General features: G+C 33.0%; 2 protein-coding genes across 12 annotated transcripts; one reads left to right on the plus strand and one right to left on the minus strand.

Annotated features, from left to right (window-relative positions):
- Nucleotides 1–155: 155 nt before the first annotated feature.
- LOC119636518 (polycomb protein Pcl) lies at nucleotides 156–6706 on the minus strand. Of its 2 annotated transcripts, none has more exons than XM_038031906.1 (6): nucleotides 6546–6706; nucleotides 4008–6025; nucleotides 3767–3939; nucleotides 3500–3701; nucleotides 2212–3441; nucleotides 156–2147 (listed from the first exon to the last, which is right to left on the minus strand). In XM_038031906.1, the coding sequence occupies exons 2-6, from the start codon at nucleotides 6015–6017 to the stop codon at nucleotides 1425–1427; spliced, it is 4338 nt and encodes a 1445-aa protein (XP_037887834.1). In that variant the 5' UTR covers nucleotides 6018–6025; nucleotides 6546–6706; the 3' UTR covers nucleotides 156–1424. The 2 variants fall into 2 exon arrangements, with proteins under 2 accessions (XP_037887834.1, XP_037887833.1); XM_038031905.1 differs by having other exon boundaries at nucleotides 4008–6067.
- Nucleotides 6707–8135: 1429 nt separating this feature from the next.
- On the plus strand, nucleotides 8136–17438 carry LOC119636456 (heat shock factor protein). 10 transcript variants are annotated; one of them, XR_005247146.1, is made up of 12 exons: nucleotides 8136–8175; nucleotides 8757–8917; nucleotides 10366–10474; nucleotides 10540–11077; nucleotides 11145–11979; nucleotides 13278–13654; nucleotides 13744–13849; nucleotides 14662–14805; nucleotides 15086–15161; nucleotides 15231–15311; nucleotides 15381–15537; nucleotides 17244–17304. XR_005247146.1 is itself a non-coding variant. In XM_038031797.1 (11 exons), exons 2-11 carry the CDS (start codon nucleotides 8813–8815, stop codon nucleotides 17333–17335), a joined length of 2463 nt encoding a protein of 820 aa, XP_037887725.1. In that variant the 5' UTR covers nucleotides 8136–8175; nucleotides 8757–8812; the 3' UTR covers nucleotides 17336–17438. The 10 variants fall into 10 exon arrangements, 6 of the variants coding, with proteins under 6 accessions (XP_037887725.1, XP_037887726.1, XP_037887721.1 ...); XR_005247143.1 differs by lacking the exons at nucleotides 15381–15537; nucleotides 17244–17304 and adding exons at nucleotides 16396–16943; nucleotides 17078–17199; XR_005247144.1 differs by lacking the exon at nucleotides 17244–17304 and adding an exon at nucleotides 16714–17064.
- The last annotated feature ends 423 nt before the right edge of the window (nucleotides 17439–17861 follow it).

The raw sequence follows: 17861 nt of genomic DNA on the forward strand, positions 1-17861 counted from the left end.
AAAAAAAAAAAAAAATAAAATAAAATAAACAAAAAAAAAATTAAGGAAACATAAAGATCGATTTTTAGTCCAAATAGATTGAGCGTGAAACGAGAAATTAAAAATTTCTTAATAACATTTAATTATTAATTTTTCAAAATATTACAATTAATCTATTTTTTTTTTTTTTTCTGTCGTATTTTCTTTGTAGATTTTTGAGAGATTTTAATTGTTTTACTTAGATTATCTTTATACGTATTCCTGCCATTGCACACTAATATCCTGTAGTATGTTTTACTTTTATTTTCATTAATTAATTTGCGAGACTTTTGTTTGTCGTGGCAGTGAGCTTTTACATTTCTAAATATTATAAATTAAACAAAAAACCAAAAAATAAAAGAAAATATTAACATATTTTGAATAGACGTATATACGCACAGATGACGAATGAAGTGGACTTAGACCAGAACCCTTTTAAAAATAAACACAAAGAAAATCAGTAAAGTAGGGCTTGCATTAAGAAGAATCTATGATGGTCATTCTCTCATACATAAACATGTCGCAAATATTTCGTTAATTGTGGACATTTCGCATGTTCGTGGAGTTTTGCATTTTAAATTTCTAATACAAATTTTTTACCCTCTATAGGGTACTAAATAAAAACAATATGTAGAACGTGCATATACATTCTTGATTAAAAAATTAACAATGAACATAATTCGAGCAGACGTACACACATTACTCTTCCTGTTGAGATTACGATTATTACTTCAAAACTTTGCCTAAGAAGAGGTATTTGTTCCCATTTTATTCTTTTTTTTTTTTTCTCTCTCTTACTCGGGTTGCTTGCCCTGAGTTTTACAATTGTAAAATAAATAAGAAAAACGGGGTCTATATATATAAAAATCACCTCTGAGATGCTGCCAAATGATATGAATGAGGGGAAATGTGCTAAGTACGATTATATCGAAAGATTTTCTTCTTGTTTTTTATCTATGCAGATATGGAGACTTCCAATGGTAATAGAGTTTTCGCACTTCCTTTTTTCTCATTATTACTTCAATAGCAATCTAGCAACGATCCTTCGATCCTTCCTTATTGTTAATGAAAGATCTAAGGTTTATGTTAAAAAGTTTTTCCTGGAATTAACATTATCAAGCAATCAAAAACTAACATCATTTTTCAATATAAATTACATAAGTCACGATAGACGCAGACCTCGAACTGTGCGACTTCGGGAAGTGATCTATGCCACTAACCGTTTATAAAAAAAAAAAATTAATAAATAAAATGGAAAAATTAGCATTTAAATTAAACTAAAAAATAAAACTCACCTCCACACAAAACATTATCAACTTTTTAGTACACACAACCTGCTTTACAAACAAAAATCTTCCATCACATATAAGTATATACCTTAAAAAAAATTATTTTGTGCTCCAAATTTAATCAGCAATAGACAATTCCTCACTAAGTGTTGAATTTTCCAATAGATCTATAGGTTTCTCGGTTTCATTAGCATTCGGATTTTGTGCAATATCTTCTTGATTTGTGGATATGGGTTTTGTAAAATTTATTGCTCCTGTCGTCGCCGCTGCAATCGTTTCTCCCCATTCTATTAAATATTGCATTTGACCATTGGGTAATTGACGTTTGGCACGTATAGAGAATTGTTCTCCAGATTCAATTCGATTAACGGCACCAAAATATTTATTAACCGTTTGCTTTAAATCCTCGCTACTCACAACAGAAGTTTGATTGGATGAAAGGGTATTATTACTTGTGGGAATTGTGCCCGCAGCAAGAACTGTCGTCGTACAAGTTGACGATGTTGAAGATATTGAACTACGTCGACTATTATTAGGAGATATTTTCTGAGGTCGTTGTCTTAAGCGTCGTCCATGTGTTGGCATGGGTTTGGTTTCGCTACCCTGTGAAACTGTTGAATCGTTCTGTACCAGTGTTGTTGGCAAACAATGACCAGAAGGACTATTGGAATTTGCATTATTTTCGGATGATATAGGTGGCACTAACGTATTGATTTTGGTTTGTGTTGTAAATAAAGCAGCTGCTGACGAAGTACTTGCAGCAGCAGCGGCTAATAAATCTTTGGCATGTATGGGAAAGAAATTTGTAGGTATAGGATTTATGGTTGTTGTACTTATAACCTTCAAAAGAGAAAAAATAATGTAATAAGAAAAAATTTGTGTTAATTCGCATCACACTTTTTACCTCTACATTTGCTGACAGCCTGCGGGTGCGTCTTCGTCGCACTTCCTGATTTGGCCCAATCGTTATGTCTTTGGCACTCAGTCTGCGTTTAATGGTACGTACTGTCCTTGGCTGACCGGCAGCCTTGGCCAGATTACCAGCACTTAAATTGGGAAAAATACCGGCACTTTTTAAAGCCGCCAATTTGCTGCTAAAACTTAAAGCCGTTGTATTGAAAATGCTACTCTTAAGAATGGTTCTACTGTTGCGGGCAAAGCTCACTGATTTTTTAACTCCACCCAAAACTCCAATTTCAGCCGCTTTCTTCTTTGGTGTAACCATTCGAAAAGGATTATTCTGACCAAGGAAATTCTTAGGAGGGGGTATTATTAAATCTAAGGAAGTACCACGTGAGCTGCTGCTTGAGTTTTCATCCGAAGAAGTTTCAATTAAACGATGACAGTCATAAGTTTTCGTTAAAGTAAATGCTTTACGTTTACGGCTGCTCTTGACTGGCTTTAGTGCATCTTTTTTTATATTACTTTCAGTTAATGGTTTCTGTGCAGATTGTTTATGATCATCTTCGTTACTGGTTACTGTCTCAGACGAAAACTTCTCTTCGATTACTAGTCCTGTTGACGTATCTCCTTTCTTTGTTGTCCTTATTACCATTTCTTTGTCAATTTGAGGTTCTGTTGGAGTTTCTGGTGTTAATGGCCTTTGCAATATTTTCTCAGTTGGCTCTGGATCTATGCTAACCGCATCGTTGGCATTATCGTCTTCCACATCGATTTTTACCAATGACTTCTTCACCTTATCCTTTATGTGTTTAATGGGTATCTCATCTTCGGATGAATCGTCATCGTTGTCATCGTGATCATGTTCGGCGTCTTCTTCCTCTATGCGAAATTCATAGATATCTCGATAATGAAGGTTGCTATCCTCCAATTGTGATTTCGTTGTAGGTATTGCTTCAAAATTCTTCTCTTCATCATTTTCGCGCAGATCGATTATTTCAATCACTTTATCCTCTAAAGATGTGTATATTTTCAAATGAAATTTCTCTTTAAGGCAATCATCAGTTAAAATATCGTCTGATGATACAGTAATTTCTGGAATGACTGGCGGTATTATATTCCGTAAACCATAAAAGAATTGTTTAGCTTCTCGACCACAAATGAAGCTATCTTTATTCTCCTTCAAAGTACGTCGCAAATTCTCTTTGAATTCCGCCGCAGGCATAACACGCCACTGTAAAAGCTTAAGTGTAAAGATATCGAATGAGGCTAGAAATATAAGGCAACAATACCTCGGGTGGTATTGGTAGACTTCGTTTATGTTCTTCGGCAAATGGTAGAATATCTCTAATAAAATGATGATATTTTTGATGATATTTTTTGGCCAATGACAAGTTGTACAAGATTAAATGTAAGAAATCCAACCAATCCATTTGTAATCGTCTTAGAAACTCGGGACCTTGGTTACATACCGAACAGCTGAACACAAAATATCTTCAAACAAAAAAATTCATTCAAAATATTTTTAAACAATTATAAAACCAAGTGATTTTACGTACCCATCACCTCTTAGAAGCTCCTTATACGACTGTTGCGTACAGTGCGTATGATACCAGTTTCGGCAACGACAGCATTGCAGCATATTATGATCGAATTTTCCCGGACGCCCGCAATAACAGTATGTTTGTTCCTCGTTAACACGATGCTTTTTATCCCAAACTAAAGAAAAACGCTAATAATAAAAAAATGGAGAATAAAGATCGGAGAAAAAATTTAAATATCACTGCTTTCGAAACTTACATTGTAAGATAAACTTAAACATATATTATCCTCTCCATCGATGTCGGAGTTGCTTTGCAACAATTTCATAGGTTTGGCACAACGCTTACATAACCATATACCGCTACCCAATTCGGTTTCACGAGTGCATTTGCGATGATAGCCACGACCACAACGTTCGCAAGTTTCGACTTTTGCATCGGGAACGGTAAGCTTGCAAGCTATACACATTGGCTGATCGTTTTGAGATTTATCTTCTCTGGCGCAATTAGCACTTGACCCACCCAGTTTTCGCATCTCTTCCGATATGCTCCAAACTTCGGTTTTGTCATCGAAACGTATACGATACTGCGGTCGTACATAATCAATAATGGTACCTAAATAAAAGCGACCATCGGCCCGTTTAATCAAGACATCTTCGCCCATGCAAAAGTTTGCTACAGCTACAGACTTGGAAGAGTCCTTCGCAGCTATTTCCATTTTGCTCTTTAAAATTATAGGAGAAGTGGGTGTAAGTGGTGTTATAGGTATGCTTGTGGTAGTTAAGATATGAGGAGATGAACTGATTTTAATTGGTGAATTGATTGTATCTTTGTTGCCAGTTTGCTTCGAATCTCTTGCTATGCAGATGTCAGTCTCTTTTAAATTTTTCTTTTGGCTTATCAAAGCAAAATTGGAAAAATTTTTTTTGCTCGCCATCAAGGAAGAAAACGTCTCTAAATTCTTAACCGCCGCAGATGTGCTAGGGCTGTTATTGCCGCTGCAACTGCTGGTAATAGTAGTAGTAATCAAGCTACTATTGTTATCGCCACCACTACTACCTGAAGAGTTGCCCAAAAGAGATGGCGTATTTTCGGGCGTTGTGGGTGGGGTATGCGGGGTGGTGGCGGTTGTAGTGGAATCTGGCTCATCTATAACTAGAGCATTCGACGACTCAAATGAATCTTCACTTGGCAACGGCGGTTGGACCACTACGCTCTCTATAACAGCCTTGTGCTGTATGGCTGGTATAATAGGTGAGGGCTGTTGGGCAGGAATTGATGAATTTGTGTTTGTTGAACCCGTAGTGTCGGTATACAAATTATTAATACATATATTAATGCGATCCAATACCACGGTTGAACCAGCGGTCGTCGTACTTGAATTTGGAGTGCCGCTCGTTACTAGAGTAGTGTTTGTAGGTGTAGCAGTTGAAACGTGTGCATTTGCATTTATATTATTTAATATTTTATGTGACGCATTGGATGCTATAGGAGAGGATCCCTGCATATCAGACGCCACATAAAATCCATGCGATAGAGGCGTAATAGCAGTGGCCGCCGAAGCTGCAACATGTTGCTGCGCCTGTGCCGCATTAAAGTGCTGAGTACCACTAAAATGTTGCGGCAATAATTCTGCTGCACTTGATGTAAAAGAAGCTAAATGAGCTGGAAATAAATGCTGCACTTCTTTATTGATGTTATTGCTAAGATTATAAAGATGTGGAGAATGCTGCAATGGCGCAGTTGTAATCGGTAAAGTAGTTGGGGGATTGGTGGAAGTAGACACAATACGCAAATTACCCGTTGCAGTACTGCCCGGCAAAGTTCGTTGATCTATCGTTGGAGCTGAAGTAGTTTGATGCGGGAAATTATTTGTTATCAAAATTGTGTTGCTTTGATTCGCAGACGAAGCATTTAGTGCACTCGTTGATGGGCGTGTTGTGCCATAAAATTGGCTACCATTAACGCTATTCACTGCCCCAAGAGCTCCTGCCGACGTTGCAAAATATGTTTTATCCAAGCTATTGGCTGACAATTGCAATGGAGTGCGATCAGTATAGACAGCACCACCAGCCATAGCTACAGCCAACTGAGGATGATGATTGTGTGTTTGATGAGTATGAATATGATGATGATGATGTTGCCCATTAAAATAACTACTTAGAGGGGTGGAACTAGCCTGTGGCTGTGATGTGCCCACATGGCTCGGTATAGTAAGAGGTTGTTGTTGTGTTGGCAAATTTGAGGTATTATAATTATTATTCATCATTGTACACTCTATGAATTAAACAGATACTGAAGGAATTGGGGCGACCGCCACTGAATAAAAAAAAAAAATATACAGAAAAAGATCAAACCTGTACAAACAGCCTTACACTTTCAGATAACTCTATTTAAAAACAAACAATACATATTTGAATGTCTTGAGAATTTTATAGATGATATCAACGATCTGGTGCTTGACAATTGAACACAATGTATTTAACTATTTATAAGTGTTACAAATCGAACGAGAGATTAATATACCCTCGTTTTTCTTTAGATGATATAAAATGCATCGGCAACATGTTGCATAAATGCTATAACAAAACTTCTGTATACACACACACCGGCTGGGTTTGATGAAAACAATAGGAAAAATTTTATTGTACATAAATCCAATAAAACTATAGTATTCTACTTAATTTGTAACACAAACATGGATTTTACTTTAGCAGCTTCTCTTCTTGTTATTTCTGTTATTTTTTTCTTTTTCACAGGCGCCTAAAAACTAAATTTTTCAACATATTTCTAATACCTTTTTTGCGTATGTACGCCGATTATTTCTTTAAAAGTGTACACTTGAGCGCATTATCTTTCTACTGATAAGTGTTTTTCAATACAATTTTGTAAAACTTATGTAGAATTATAATTTATCTCAATCAATTTTCGTCGCACTTGAATAGAAAATATTAATACTCGTCAGCCATTTTTCCAACAACTGATTTTTTTTCGTGTTTTCATCTTCTCGGGATTTCATTCCTTTTTGCGCCAATAATACAGAGTTGCATTTTGTGAAGCTAAGAATGCTAACACTCAGAAAAATTTAATCAATTTTCTTATTCTCTTTCTAGGATACGAAAAAAAAAAGTGGACTTACTTTCATTGAAAACTAAATTGGAGCACTCACGCAACGAAGCGTCATTTTCTTTTTACAGGAAAATGTAAACAAAAAAATATGGTTTTAGTACCAAAAACAAAGACATCATGGTAAACGACAACAACAAATTTTGTAAACAAATAACAATCAGAAAATTACTACGAATGTAAATTAACTTATTTACCGATTAGATATTTCTAGATATAGATATTAGATATATTTTTGTGTATTAATTTGGGAGCTATCATTTATCAATCTTTAAAAACGCATTTGATGAATATACATCAGCTTTAAAATACATTGTCTTTATTGCTTGTTCTTCATTTCTTAGAAAATAATGCCTGGTTTAAATTGAATTTGCAAATTACATAATATCAAGAAAAATGTAAAATAAAACATGTACATTAGATTAATAATTTTTAAATTTAAAACAAATTGTCGTTATTTCGTCTTGTGCGTGGTTTTCGTTTTGCTTTATTTGTATGTATATATGCATCTGTATTTTTACTTTTAATATTGATATTGTGCAGTACGTTAATACCTTCTTGAATTATATTGTTGTTATTACTAAGAGACTTGTAGTCTTCTTAGTGCGTTAATATTAATTATAATAAGAACTATTGTTATAATTTTTACTGATACACTAAACTAAGCATGCAAAATCATATGACTTTTAATTCCCATAAAGTGTTGTAAAAAGTCGGCAAAGTTGAAGTTCCATCACGAAAATAGACATAATGACTTATTGTGTCAGTCCTCTTACTGTGTAGTACCTAAAAAATATTAGTCCGATATAGAGACGAAGCGCCTATCTATACAGAATTTCTGAAGTTCAATGCACCGTTATAAAGGAAGTAATAATGCCTAACAAAAGAATTCATTCAATATATCGGGAATTATTATATATAAATAAAACGACTAATTGTCGTTAAGTACATATTCATTAAATATTTTTTATTATTATTAAGTATATATTCATTAAATTTATTTTATTTGAAAAAAATTGTGAAAATAGAACGACTTATTTTTTCTAATTTGCAAAAACATGCTAAGCAGTCCACGAAACTTCTTTACACAACCCCTTTATTCCCATTTGTGGTAATCATATTATCATCAATTAACAAATGTAATTGTAATGATAACTCAGCAAGGAAAAGAACTTGTGAAATTTTGCTAAATTACGCTGTGAAAATATTTTTTACAAGAAGGAACAAAGAACTTTTGAATTAAATTAAATTAACGAATTTGAAAAGAGAATTTACTTTCTAAAAATCATAAATAATTCCCGGTAAAGTCTGTAAGAATTCTAAGTAATTATAGATTTAAGAAATTTTCCCTTCGTTAGTTTATTTCGTCGTGAACTTTCATCATCGTGTTTCTTGCTTCTAATTTTTTTTTTTTTTCTTGTAACCATCTTTTTCATACATTTCCTACATAATGTATGCTGTTTTTGGCTACACATGCGGTGGTAAACAAATTGTTTAGATAAAAAGTAAAAAATAATTAAAATTGAATTTAAAAATATGTGTTATAAAAATATATTTATAAGCATTTTTGTTATATGTTCGCAGAATCATTAATGAATTCTTTTTTAAAGTTTGTGCGTTCCTTTTTCATTTGCATTTTCTTTTAAAGTGCAATGTACCTGCCTGAAATCGGTATTTTTGTTTTGTTTGTTGTATTTTTGTAAACGCAATATTTTTCAAACAAAACAAACTCTCTGACGTGTTTTTGTCGAAGTGAAAAGTGTGAAGTTTCAAACTTTATTAACCTTTGCTATTGTTATTAAATATCAATCATTTGAATAGGACGTTGCCTGTAATGGATGCAAGGGTGTTTATTATAAAATTCTCACATCTTATATTGTAGTTACAAAAACGCAATAGCAACTATTTGCAATAAACTCAACAACGGATACAAAAAATATGCATACGTTCACCGAAACCGGGGCTGGCGTCCCGGCATTTCTAGCTAAACTTTGGCGTCTGGTAGAAGATCCTGAAACTAATAATCTCATATGTTGGAGTAAGGTAAGTGTTTTGACGCCTAAAGATTCACGCCTAAAAGTACATCTGTTTATATATTTGAGTGCACTCGTAAACATATAGACCTGGGAGACATTAAGGATAAATATATTCATGTAAATTGACATCAAAAAATTCAACAGGAGTTGACTTTGTTACGTACGAGATAATAGATTATTTATACTTTCCTTTCTTCTTCTAATATTGCATGGTATCGATCAGGCATAAAGGACAAGGGAAGAGTTAACCGAATGTAGATTTTATTCAATAATTTATGATCATTTCATTTAAACGCATATATATCTAAGGATATCTAACAGAAATATCAAGGGCTATCAAGGGTTCTCCGTTATAAATTTTATGCATTTCCTCCAGATATTTTCACAACGCTTATTATCAATAGTGAAGTGGTGAAAGGACAAATTTTTCAAAATTTATTTTAATCACATTATTAGTTAAATGATATTGTTGCAAATAAACAGAATACAATCTCTTGGTAACAGTAAAATAATTAGATTTAATTGTAGTGCTCCGGACGTATAATATGTAAATAAAATCTAAGTATCTAATAAAAACGAAACATCATCAACTGTTCATTTTGTTAGGACGAGAGTGGAAGAAAAATTTTTATATGACTTAATTTCATTTTCTTATCAAAATTTTGAAGTCATAACCTCTTGTCAAATATAATAGAGAGTTAAAGAATAAACTAAAAATAGATCCTTTCAATCTGCTTGAAAGAAAGTAGATCGACATATAACTATAAAGAGATTGACCATAAGCTAATTTGACCTTAAAATCATATTCTAAATGCCTGATCAGAAGTTATATTCTTATACTGATGGATTTCCCCAATAGTGAAAATTGCAAATCAATTTCATTGATTTTATTTCAATTTTTTTGAATGATTATCAAAATGTTTTAGTTGCTACGTACAAGTCAATAGTGCTTCCACGTCGGGCAGATGTTTATTTATTCATGCACGACAATGGCTTGAGAGGGTGGGAAATCCGTATTCCCACAATAACTTAATGTGCGTAAATACGTTTTCTCCTTTGTGTTTTTTTGGTGCACATGATATCATTAAATAAAAAAATAAAAAAAAAAATATTTGTTTTTACTTTATTAAAACTTTTATTTGGTATGTTATTAAATAAAAACAGAATTTTTTCGATTGTCCTGAGACATATGAGACATATGTTTATTTTTTCACTTACAAGAGAAGATTAATTTTTTGGGTAGTTCGAAACGTACCCTTGGTTTCTCAATCACCAAACAAGAGTGGTGTGCTACGTTTATCAGAGACACAATAATAATTACAATAAATATACAGTTTTTCGATCAGTGTAAGGAGTTGTTTTGGCTACCTGTCAGTCAGCGGACTCTCCCTCTCCACAATAACCATAATTTATTGTTAAGTTTTTAAATGAATTATTCTTTCCACTTTTTTGCAGGATGGCCGAAGTTTTATTATACAGAATCAAGCTCAGTTCGCTCGTGAACTGTTGCCACTCAATTATAAACATAACAATATGGCTTCATTTATACGGCAACTGAATATGTGTAAGTCTAAGTATACTTTTAGTGTTTTGATTTTCACGTTTATGATGGTTTCTATTGACTTTTAGATGGTTTTCATAAGATCACTTCCATCGATAATGGTGGACTTAAATTTGATCGTGATGAAATGGAATTTACCCATCCATGCTTCAAACGTAATTGTCCATATTTGTTAGAACATATTAAGCGCAAAATTGCTTCTGCCAAAGTCGTGGATGATAAGGCGACCGTTAAACCTGAAGCGGTTTCGAAAGTATTGCAAGACGTGAGGGCCATGCGTGGTCGTCAGGATTCATTAGATTCACGATTTTCGGTTATGAAGCAAGAAAATGAAGCATTGTGGCGGGAAATTGCTTCACTGAGACAAAAACATGCTAAACAACAACAAATTGTTAATAAATTAATACAATTTTTAATCACAATTGTTCAACCGCAACGTAATATGACTGGCGTTAAGCGTCACATGCAGCTCATGATAAACGACAATCCAGAGAACGCTACAAAAAGTCGTAAAACAAGTGAAGGTGACTCGAATTGCGGGCCTGTTATACGTGAATTGAGCGAAGAGTTGCTAGATGAGGTTGCTGATGTTGAGCCGGAATTAATGTAAGTTGAATTACTCTAAACTTAACTAAATGTTATCAAAAGCTCATGAGAATTTTTGTTATGACAGAGTGCCCAACAGCCCTTTCGAGCACGCCGCGGTACCATCGCAATCAGACAGCGAAATTGCTGCTGCTTGTTGCTCTCCACAAAATTCCGAACGTCCTCAGTCCAGCGTAAGCATGGTATCGCAAACTTATGATTATTCCAATCAAAGCACCGAGGATTCAATGGGTTTCGGAAATAATAGCGCTACTAATAACACTAATAACAAATGCAGTACTCCCGCTAGCGTAGTAATGGAAGGTGGTCTTGTACAAGCAGTGGGACCAGATGGCTTAAAAATTATTTATCACGTTACCGAAGTACCAGATGCACAGCCGCAAGATGCAGCACCGGCATTACCAACTAATTACAATGAGGAAAATGTTTTAACTACGCCAATGGTACGAGAAGAAATGGCCCGTACACAAATGCTTAAACAAAAAAATCGCCAGCGTCGTCAAAAAGTTTCAACTTCGTCAACTTGTTCCTCGCCTTTGCTCGTTTCTTCCTCTGAACCTAAGAAACCGTGTTTAATTAATAAGAGCGGTGAAAGTGGCGGCACTGTTAGTGCCAATCTACCGAAGTTCCAGCCGATAGAAGTAAAATCGGAACAAGATATTGATCCCATGTTATTCTTGAATGCTTATCCAGAAAATCGTGGCCTCACCCCTGATCCTAATCTAATTTCACCGAGTTTCAGTGAGGATTCACGACAATCTTTAGCAAACTTGACCGCCGGCATTTTTGGTAGTGCTTCTCCACGTACCTCATCTACAAATGCAATTGGCTCTGCAAACAGTGGTGATTTGTACAATCCGCATAATTTTATCGCCAACGATATACCAGCCGATATATTTGAGGTAAATTGAGAGACACAACACTTAACGTTTTCATTCTATTTCTTTCAAAGGGGAAAAGAAAGAAAGATAGAATAGTTAGCAGCGTAGTAGGTCGTCTCAGCTATTACAGGAATTATGCGAAATGTAGATGTTTTGGATCTTGGAGTTGGCCCTTGTGCGTTTTTGAAAGTTATTCTGTGAGATTTACTTGCGATAAAATTATAAGAATTAAGGCAGCTTCGGAGGAACTCTTTCGTCCAACTATTATGGTTTCTAGGGCAGAAAGACTAATTAATCCTCTGTATGGGAACAATGCGGAAAGAATATGTATAGAGTAGACGGGTATATAACGAATTTGTGATTATTAAAATCCTTGGATAATTGTTGATATTAATATGGGCTTTATTAGGCAACGTTTCGCTGTTTTTTGTATTTGAATTTAAATTTATACTTAAAACTTAAGCTGATTATTTCATGTGAAGTTCAAAAAACTTTTGATAACATATTACATAATAAGCGGCATAATGCTGCATATAGAAGGTTTGGTGATCTTCAAAACTTGCACTCGACTCTTACATTTCTTATTTCACATGCATTGTTACCGCTGAAGGTTAGTCATTGATATCAGATTTGTTTGCTCATTAGTATTTGTATTTGTTCTTGGCCTAAGCTTTTTTGTTACCAAGAGACGGGAGTTTTGGAATATAAATTTGCAACATTTTTTTCATAATAAAAGGCGACGAATAAAATGCGAAAAGGGCGTCACTTATTATATTATAATATGAAACAAGTATAATTTAGATTTGTAGCAGACATTCATCTGAAAGGATATAAAGATTTTATGGAAAATTAGCCCTGACTGTCCAATATTAATAAAATTTCTAAAAATATTTATATAGCGATTACTACATTAGTACATCTTTTACATTTTTCAATTTCTGATATATTTCAGTGGGTTGATCAAAAAATTTAAAAAAAAAAAATAGTTCTAGTCAAGGAAAATGCCGTCCAAAGTTAGGCAAAATGTTAAAGGACTATGCTGTGATTCATTTTGAAATGCTAAAATTCCTGCTTATAGGTCACTTTCGTCTTACACTTGATATAGATAATCCCATTCAATTAAGGTTCTTTGCGTCCCCTTTACGGCATTACTTTTTAGTGCCTGAATACATGTTGACGTAGAATCGAAACCAGTTCAGGAATAATGTCCAGATATTGAATGCGTTCATTACATAGATTGTTACAAGAATACACTAAAAGACATAGCTACTAAATGTTGCTTGATTGCACTAAGAATTGCATTTTAATGCATTTTATAGGATTCTTCAATTATCTCCTCTCCGAGCGATAATAGCAATTTTAGCGGCGAAAATTTGAAAATACCCCGACGGCAACAACAATCGCAACAGCATGTTTGTGTTCCTTTAAATAACGGCAAATTTTCTTCGCATATGACGGATAATAATTCAAGAAGTATCATTAGTAACGACACTGACGCCAATAAAGTTAACAATAACCGTGCCTCTACATCCGCAACGGCAACTGCATCTGCTTGCACTGACGATTCCGAGAACAACGATAGCAAACAGACAGTGGTATTACCATCCACTTCGAAGGGGGCAGCTGTTGGTGGAACCAGCAATGACCTGGCAGTTGCCAAATATACAAATAATAAAGGCAACGAGGATTTAATGCGGTTGAGTACTGCGTTAGTAACTAAGATAGATCTTGGTTACATTTCAGTATTCAGACAATATATAATTTTTTTGTTGCATTTTTAAATAGTGATGAAGTCAATGGTCATTTGGATAACGTACAAGACGAGTTGGATACACTGAAGGATCTATTACGCAGTGATATTTATTCAATGGATCATAACACACTTTTAGGTGTAAGTGTACCAATTATTAATGAACAACATGATGGGGATGATGTGATTGATAATACCGATATTGGTGGGCATCGAATAATGCACTTAAGCAAAATAATGAGGATACTTATGAACGTTTAGTTCAAGGCCATCTTAACGTTATTCGATTTCTTAATAACTTTCTATTTGATGCTATTGACAACGTAGTCAAGTAGTTGAGTATTTTTGAAAACTTACGTAAATTTGCTTTTACGAAGCGAACGATCACTTTTGTGGGGTCGACAATGCTATATTGGACATTACTGGAATTTGAACGCGTTATCGACTTTATTTCCTTGAAGCAGATGCATTTTTTTGCAGAGGAATTATTTCCTCTATTATTTCTTATAATTGGCTTTTAGAAGCAATTAACTTGACAATCTATTATTATTATAAATTCGCTTGGCTTATGCCTTAGATTTTTTTTGATCATCCATTTAAAGACATCTTTTGACAAATTGTTTGTTGTCGCTCTAACTATTTTATGTTTATTCCTTTATTTAAAATATATGTTCAAAATTATTACGATGTACCAAAACTCCGGACTGTGTTCAACTGTATTTGCATATCAATACTTGAAACTCAACTAAAACAACACGTTCAATAACTTAAAAACTTAAAACAAACAAACCAAACATCGACCTAATTAAACCATTTGTTTGGCAAATTATTTTTGTTTTATCAAATATTATGTACGTTTTATCTACAAAAAAAAAAAAAAAATATATATATATATATATATATATATACATGTACATATATATATATATGTTAATTCAACTTGAAATAAAAAGAAACTTTTAAATGAAACCGTAACCTCAAATGATGACCCAAACCCGATGGGATTCAACAATAAAACAAATATTAATAATACTATTGAGCATATCAATCGTATTTTATTGACACCAGGAGCATTGGATGGCGATAACTTGAATAAGGTCAGCGCCTTCTTTTTCTCTCTGTCTACTTCAACAAAATTAATTATGAATTGTTTGAGGGGAGAAATTTTTATACCTATAAACATTTTTTCTTATCCTAATTAATTAATTGATATCATTCTTCCTTCTTGAATAGCAGTTCATTTTTAAGTTTGTTTTTTAATTTTGTTGTTCGATTATATTTATTTCTTTAAAATACTGAGTTTAATTATCATTTCATTTACTAATTTGTTTGGTTTAATTTTATTTTATTTTTATTCTCCGCATATACTTTTTTTAGCTGTTCAACGATTCGGAACTTTTGGGCACTTATGGTTTGGCTTTTTCCGGCGACAATAGTAATAATGAAAAAAAAGGTGAATATTTTTTTTTTTTTAAAACGCTTTATTATAAAATCCTTTATTGAATTTTTCATAACGTTTAAGGTTCTGAATTAATGGCCTGTCATCCTATGTACGATTTATCTGATATTATTTCCGATATTAACGATCAAAATGATTTAGATGGTAAGTAAGATATTTGTTCATTTGTTGGAGGACGGTTTAAAATAAATGCTTTTAATGTGTTTAATACAGCAAAAAATAAAAATCAAAATATTCTCTCTTAAAACATATGGTGGAAGTAATTTGCGACCCATACAACTTATGCATCCTTCATCTGTAATCTCTGGCAAAAGAAAGTCTTTTGAAAATTTTATCTAGCTTAGCGAACGAATGCTTCTTTTTCTCATAAGTATGAATGTTTTTTTTTTTTTTTTTGTTATTACATGCATGAATTTCTAATTGTCTATATAACTTACGACCATTTTCATAATATATCCTAAAGGGTTGATCTCCCGCTTAGAGTGCAAAAAAAAGAACGAAAGAAATTTTAAGCAAAAACTACTCTTTACGTTTTCATTTATATTTCTTTACGTTAGCTTTAGTTTTGTGCAAATACTAATGTGACTTTGTGTGCTCGTTATGAATGTAGGCAGTGTTATAAAATATCGCCATTCCCATTTCATTTCTTTTTATATCCACCATAACGAATATCGTAGATTTACGAAATGCTTTCGAAACCATCGAAATAAGCAAAGGAGCTTTCAATATCTGTTGATGTCGTGATATTCAAAACTTTGTCCGGTCGAAAAAATGTGGATGTTTAAAAATTCAGATTCCTGAGGCTCAGTACATTTAAAAAAAAAAAAAAGCTTTTTTTATATTACGATCTTAACAGATTCGCTTAAATTGTTTGCTGCCTCTAGAAACCAACAAAATCAAGTTTAATTCAAATTTGCGCTTAAAAGTGTTGACAGTGAGATTTTACAAAACTCATATTTTCTTCGAGTTGCTCTGCAATATTTCTAATTTTCCAAATTCTCGAGCAATTTTATAATTTTCATTTTATTCAGCATTCCGGATAGGGTGTCATCAAATCGACTATAATATATTATTTTAATTATTTATTGAAAACTTCTCAATCTTCATACAAATTAGCGGTGGATATAAAATGATTTGTTTTAAAAGTCTCATATTGCTTTTCTCTTCATGTCATAATTATATAATCGACTCCGAATAACGCAGTTGTTCCAATTTCTTGCAATTGCAGTTACTTTACTTCGCAAATACAATTTGGGTAGGCTGCGTACTGAAATACAGCTGCAAACTTCTGAATCGATTATTGATTACTCATGCCCGCCACTTGAGACTAATTACATGATATTAGAATTGTTATTTCGTAACGCCTAGACATATAGATAAATTGATTTAGCAATATTTGCTGTAAAAGATGCTGGTCCGTTTATTCCTCCACTAACTACTTCCCAACCACTACTACATTAGCCTCATTATTTCCTTCCTAACAATCACACACGTACGATAACATATATTCGATCACCCTGAGATTTTTCACCTCAAATCAATTCAGTTGTGCCCGGTTGCAGTTGGACACTTACGGACATGAAATTGGGGCTAGAAAGCTGATGTCGACATCAAAAGCTCAAAAAAAAAAAACTCGAAAATTCAAAAAATTTTTAATAAATTGCGAATTTGCAATTTATAGCAAACATTGACCTAAAAATCAAAACAAATTGTTTGAGTTAATTCACAGTTAAAAAAAAAAAACGCGCTGAGACTTTTATATATACGTCCGAAGTGGTGAGTATTCAATATTCGTTTTAAAAACGAATATAATTCTTTTAAAATTTTTTAATTTTGGTGGAGGATGCTGGAACATTCTATACTATGTGTAGTGCTTATTCATTTTATTGTATAATTTAACTAAATTTCAGGTAAAAAAGGTTGCTAGAACAAATTTCGCTCATAAGGTCTTCCCGCCCCCAACCCCGCTCCCAAAAAAAAAAAAATAAATAAAAATAAAACGAACCTTTTTCTAGGAAAAAGAAAGTATTAAAGTATAAAAGCAAAAGCGAAAAACATGTTTTTTTCTTTTCCCAGCCGATGCTGATGTCCTCGGTACATCATATCGTCAAGCCGAAGAAGAAGAAGCTCAACCCAGTTCCGTATTGAATACACCGCATCATGAATAAAAACTCAAGAAAAATGAAGAATTGCAGCTAAAATTCTAAATTCTCAGCAAAACATAACAACAGCCGTGTTTTAATTTATTGCAGTCCATTCTCATATATATATATATATATATATATATATATGCGAATAGAGAATATAAGAACAGTTTTTTTTTGTTTCTCTGTAAGAAAGCTTTTATATTTATTATATAAAAAAAAAAAGAAGAAGAGAGAATGGTTTGTAAGTTTTATATATACATATGTAGTAAAACAAAAAAGTGATAACTGAAAAAAGAGAAAAGAAAAAAAAAAATTACCTATAATTAGTTAATAGTTAATGCAGTCATGGAATTCATTTTTTTTGTGAAAACATTAACAATAATTTTTAAAAGTTTTTGATTCTCTTTAAAACGTTTAACGTTCAAAACATTGTTTTCAATAACAATTTGAAAGGACAAATAGAAAAACGAATATCTTTTTGTATACTAATTAACTATAGACGATAATCAATTTAAATAACAATGGAATAAACAGTGGAACAAATATA

The sequence above is a fragment of the Glossina fuscipes genome, unplaced genomic scaffold (assembly GCF_014805625.2).
Source record: "Glossina fuscipes isolate IAEA_lab_2018 unplaced genomic scaffold, Yale_Gfus_2 28, whole genome shotgun sequence".
Classification (NCBI taxonomy): domain Eukaryota; kingdom Metazoa; phylum Arthropoda; class Insecta; order Diptera; family Glossinidae; genus Glossina; species Glossina fuscipes.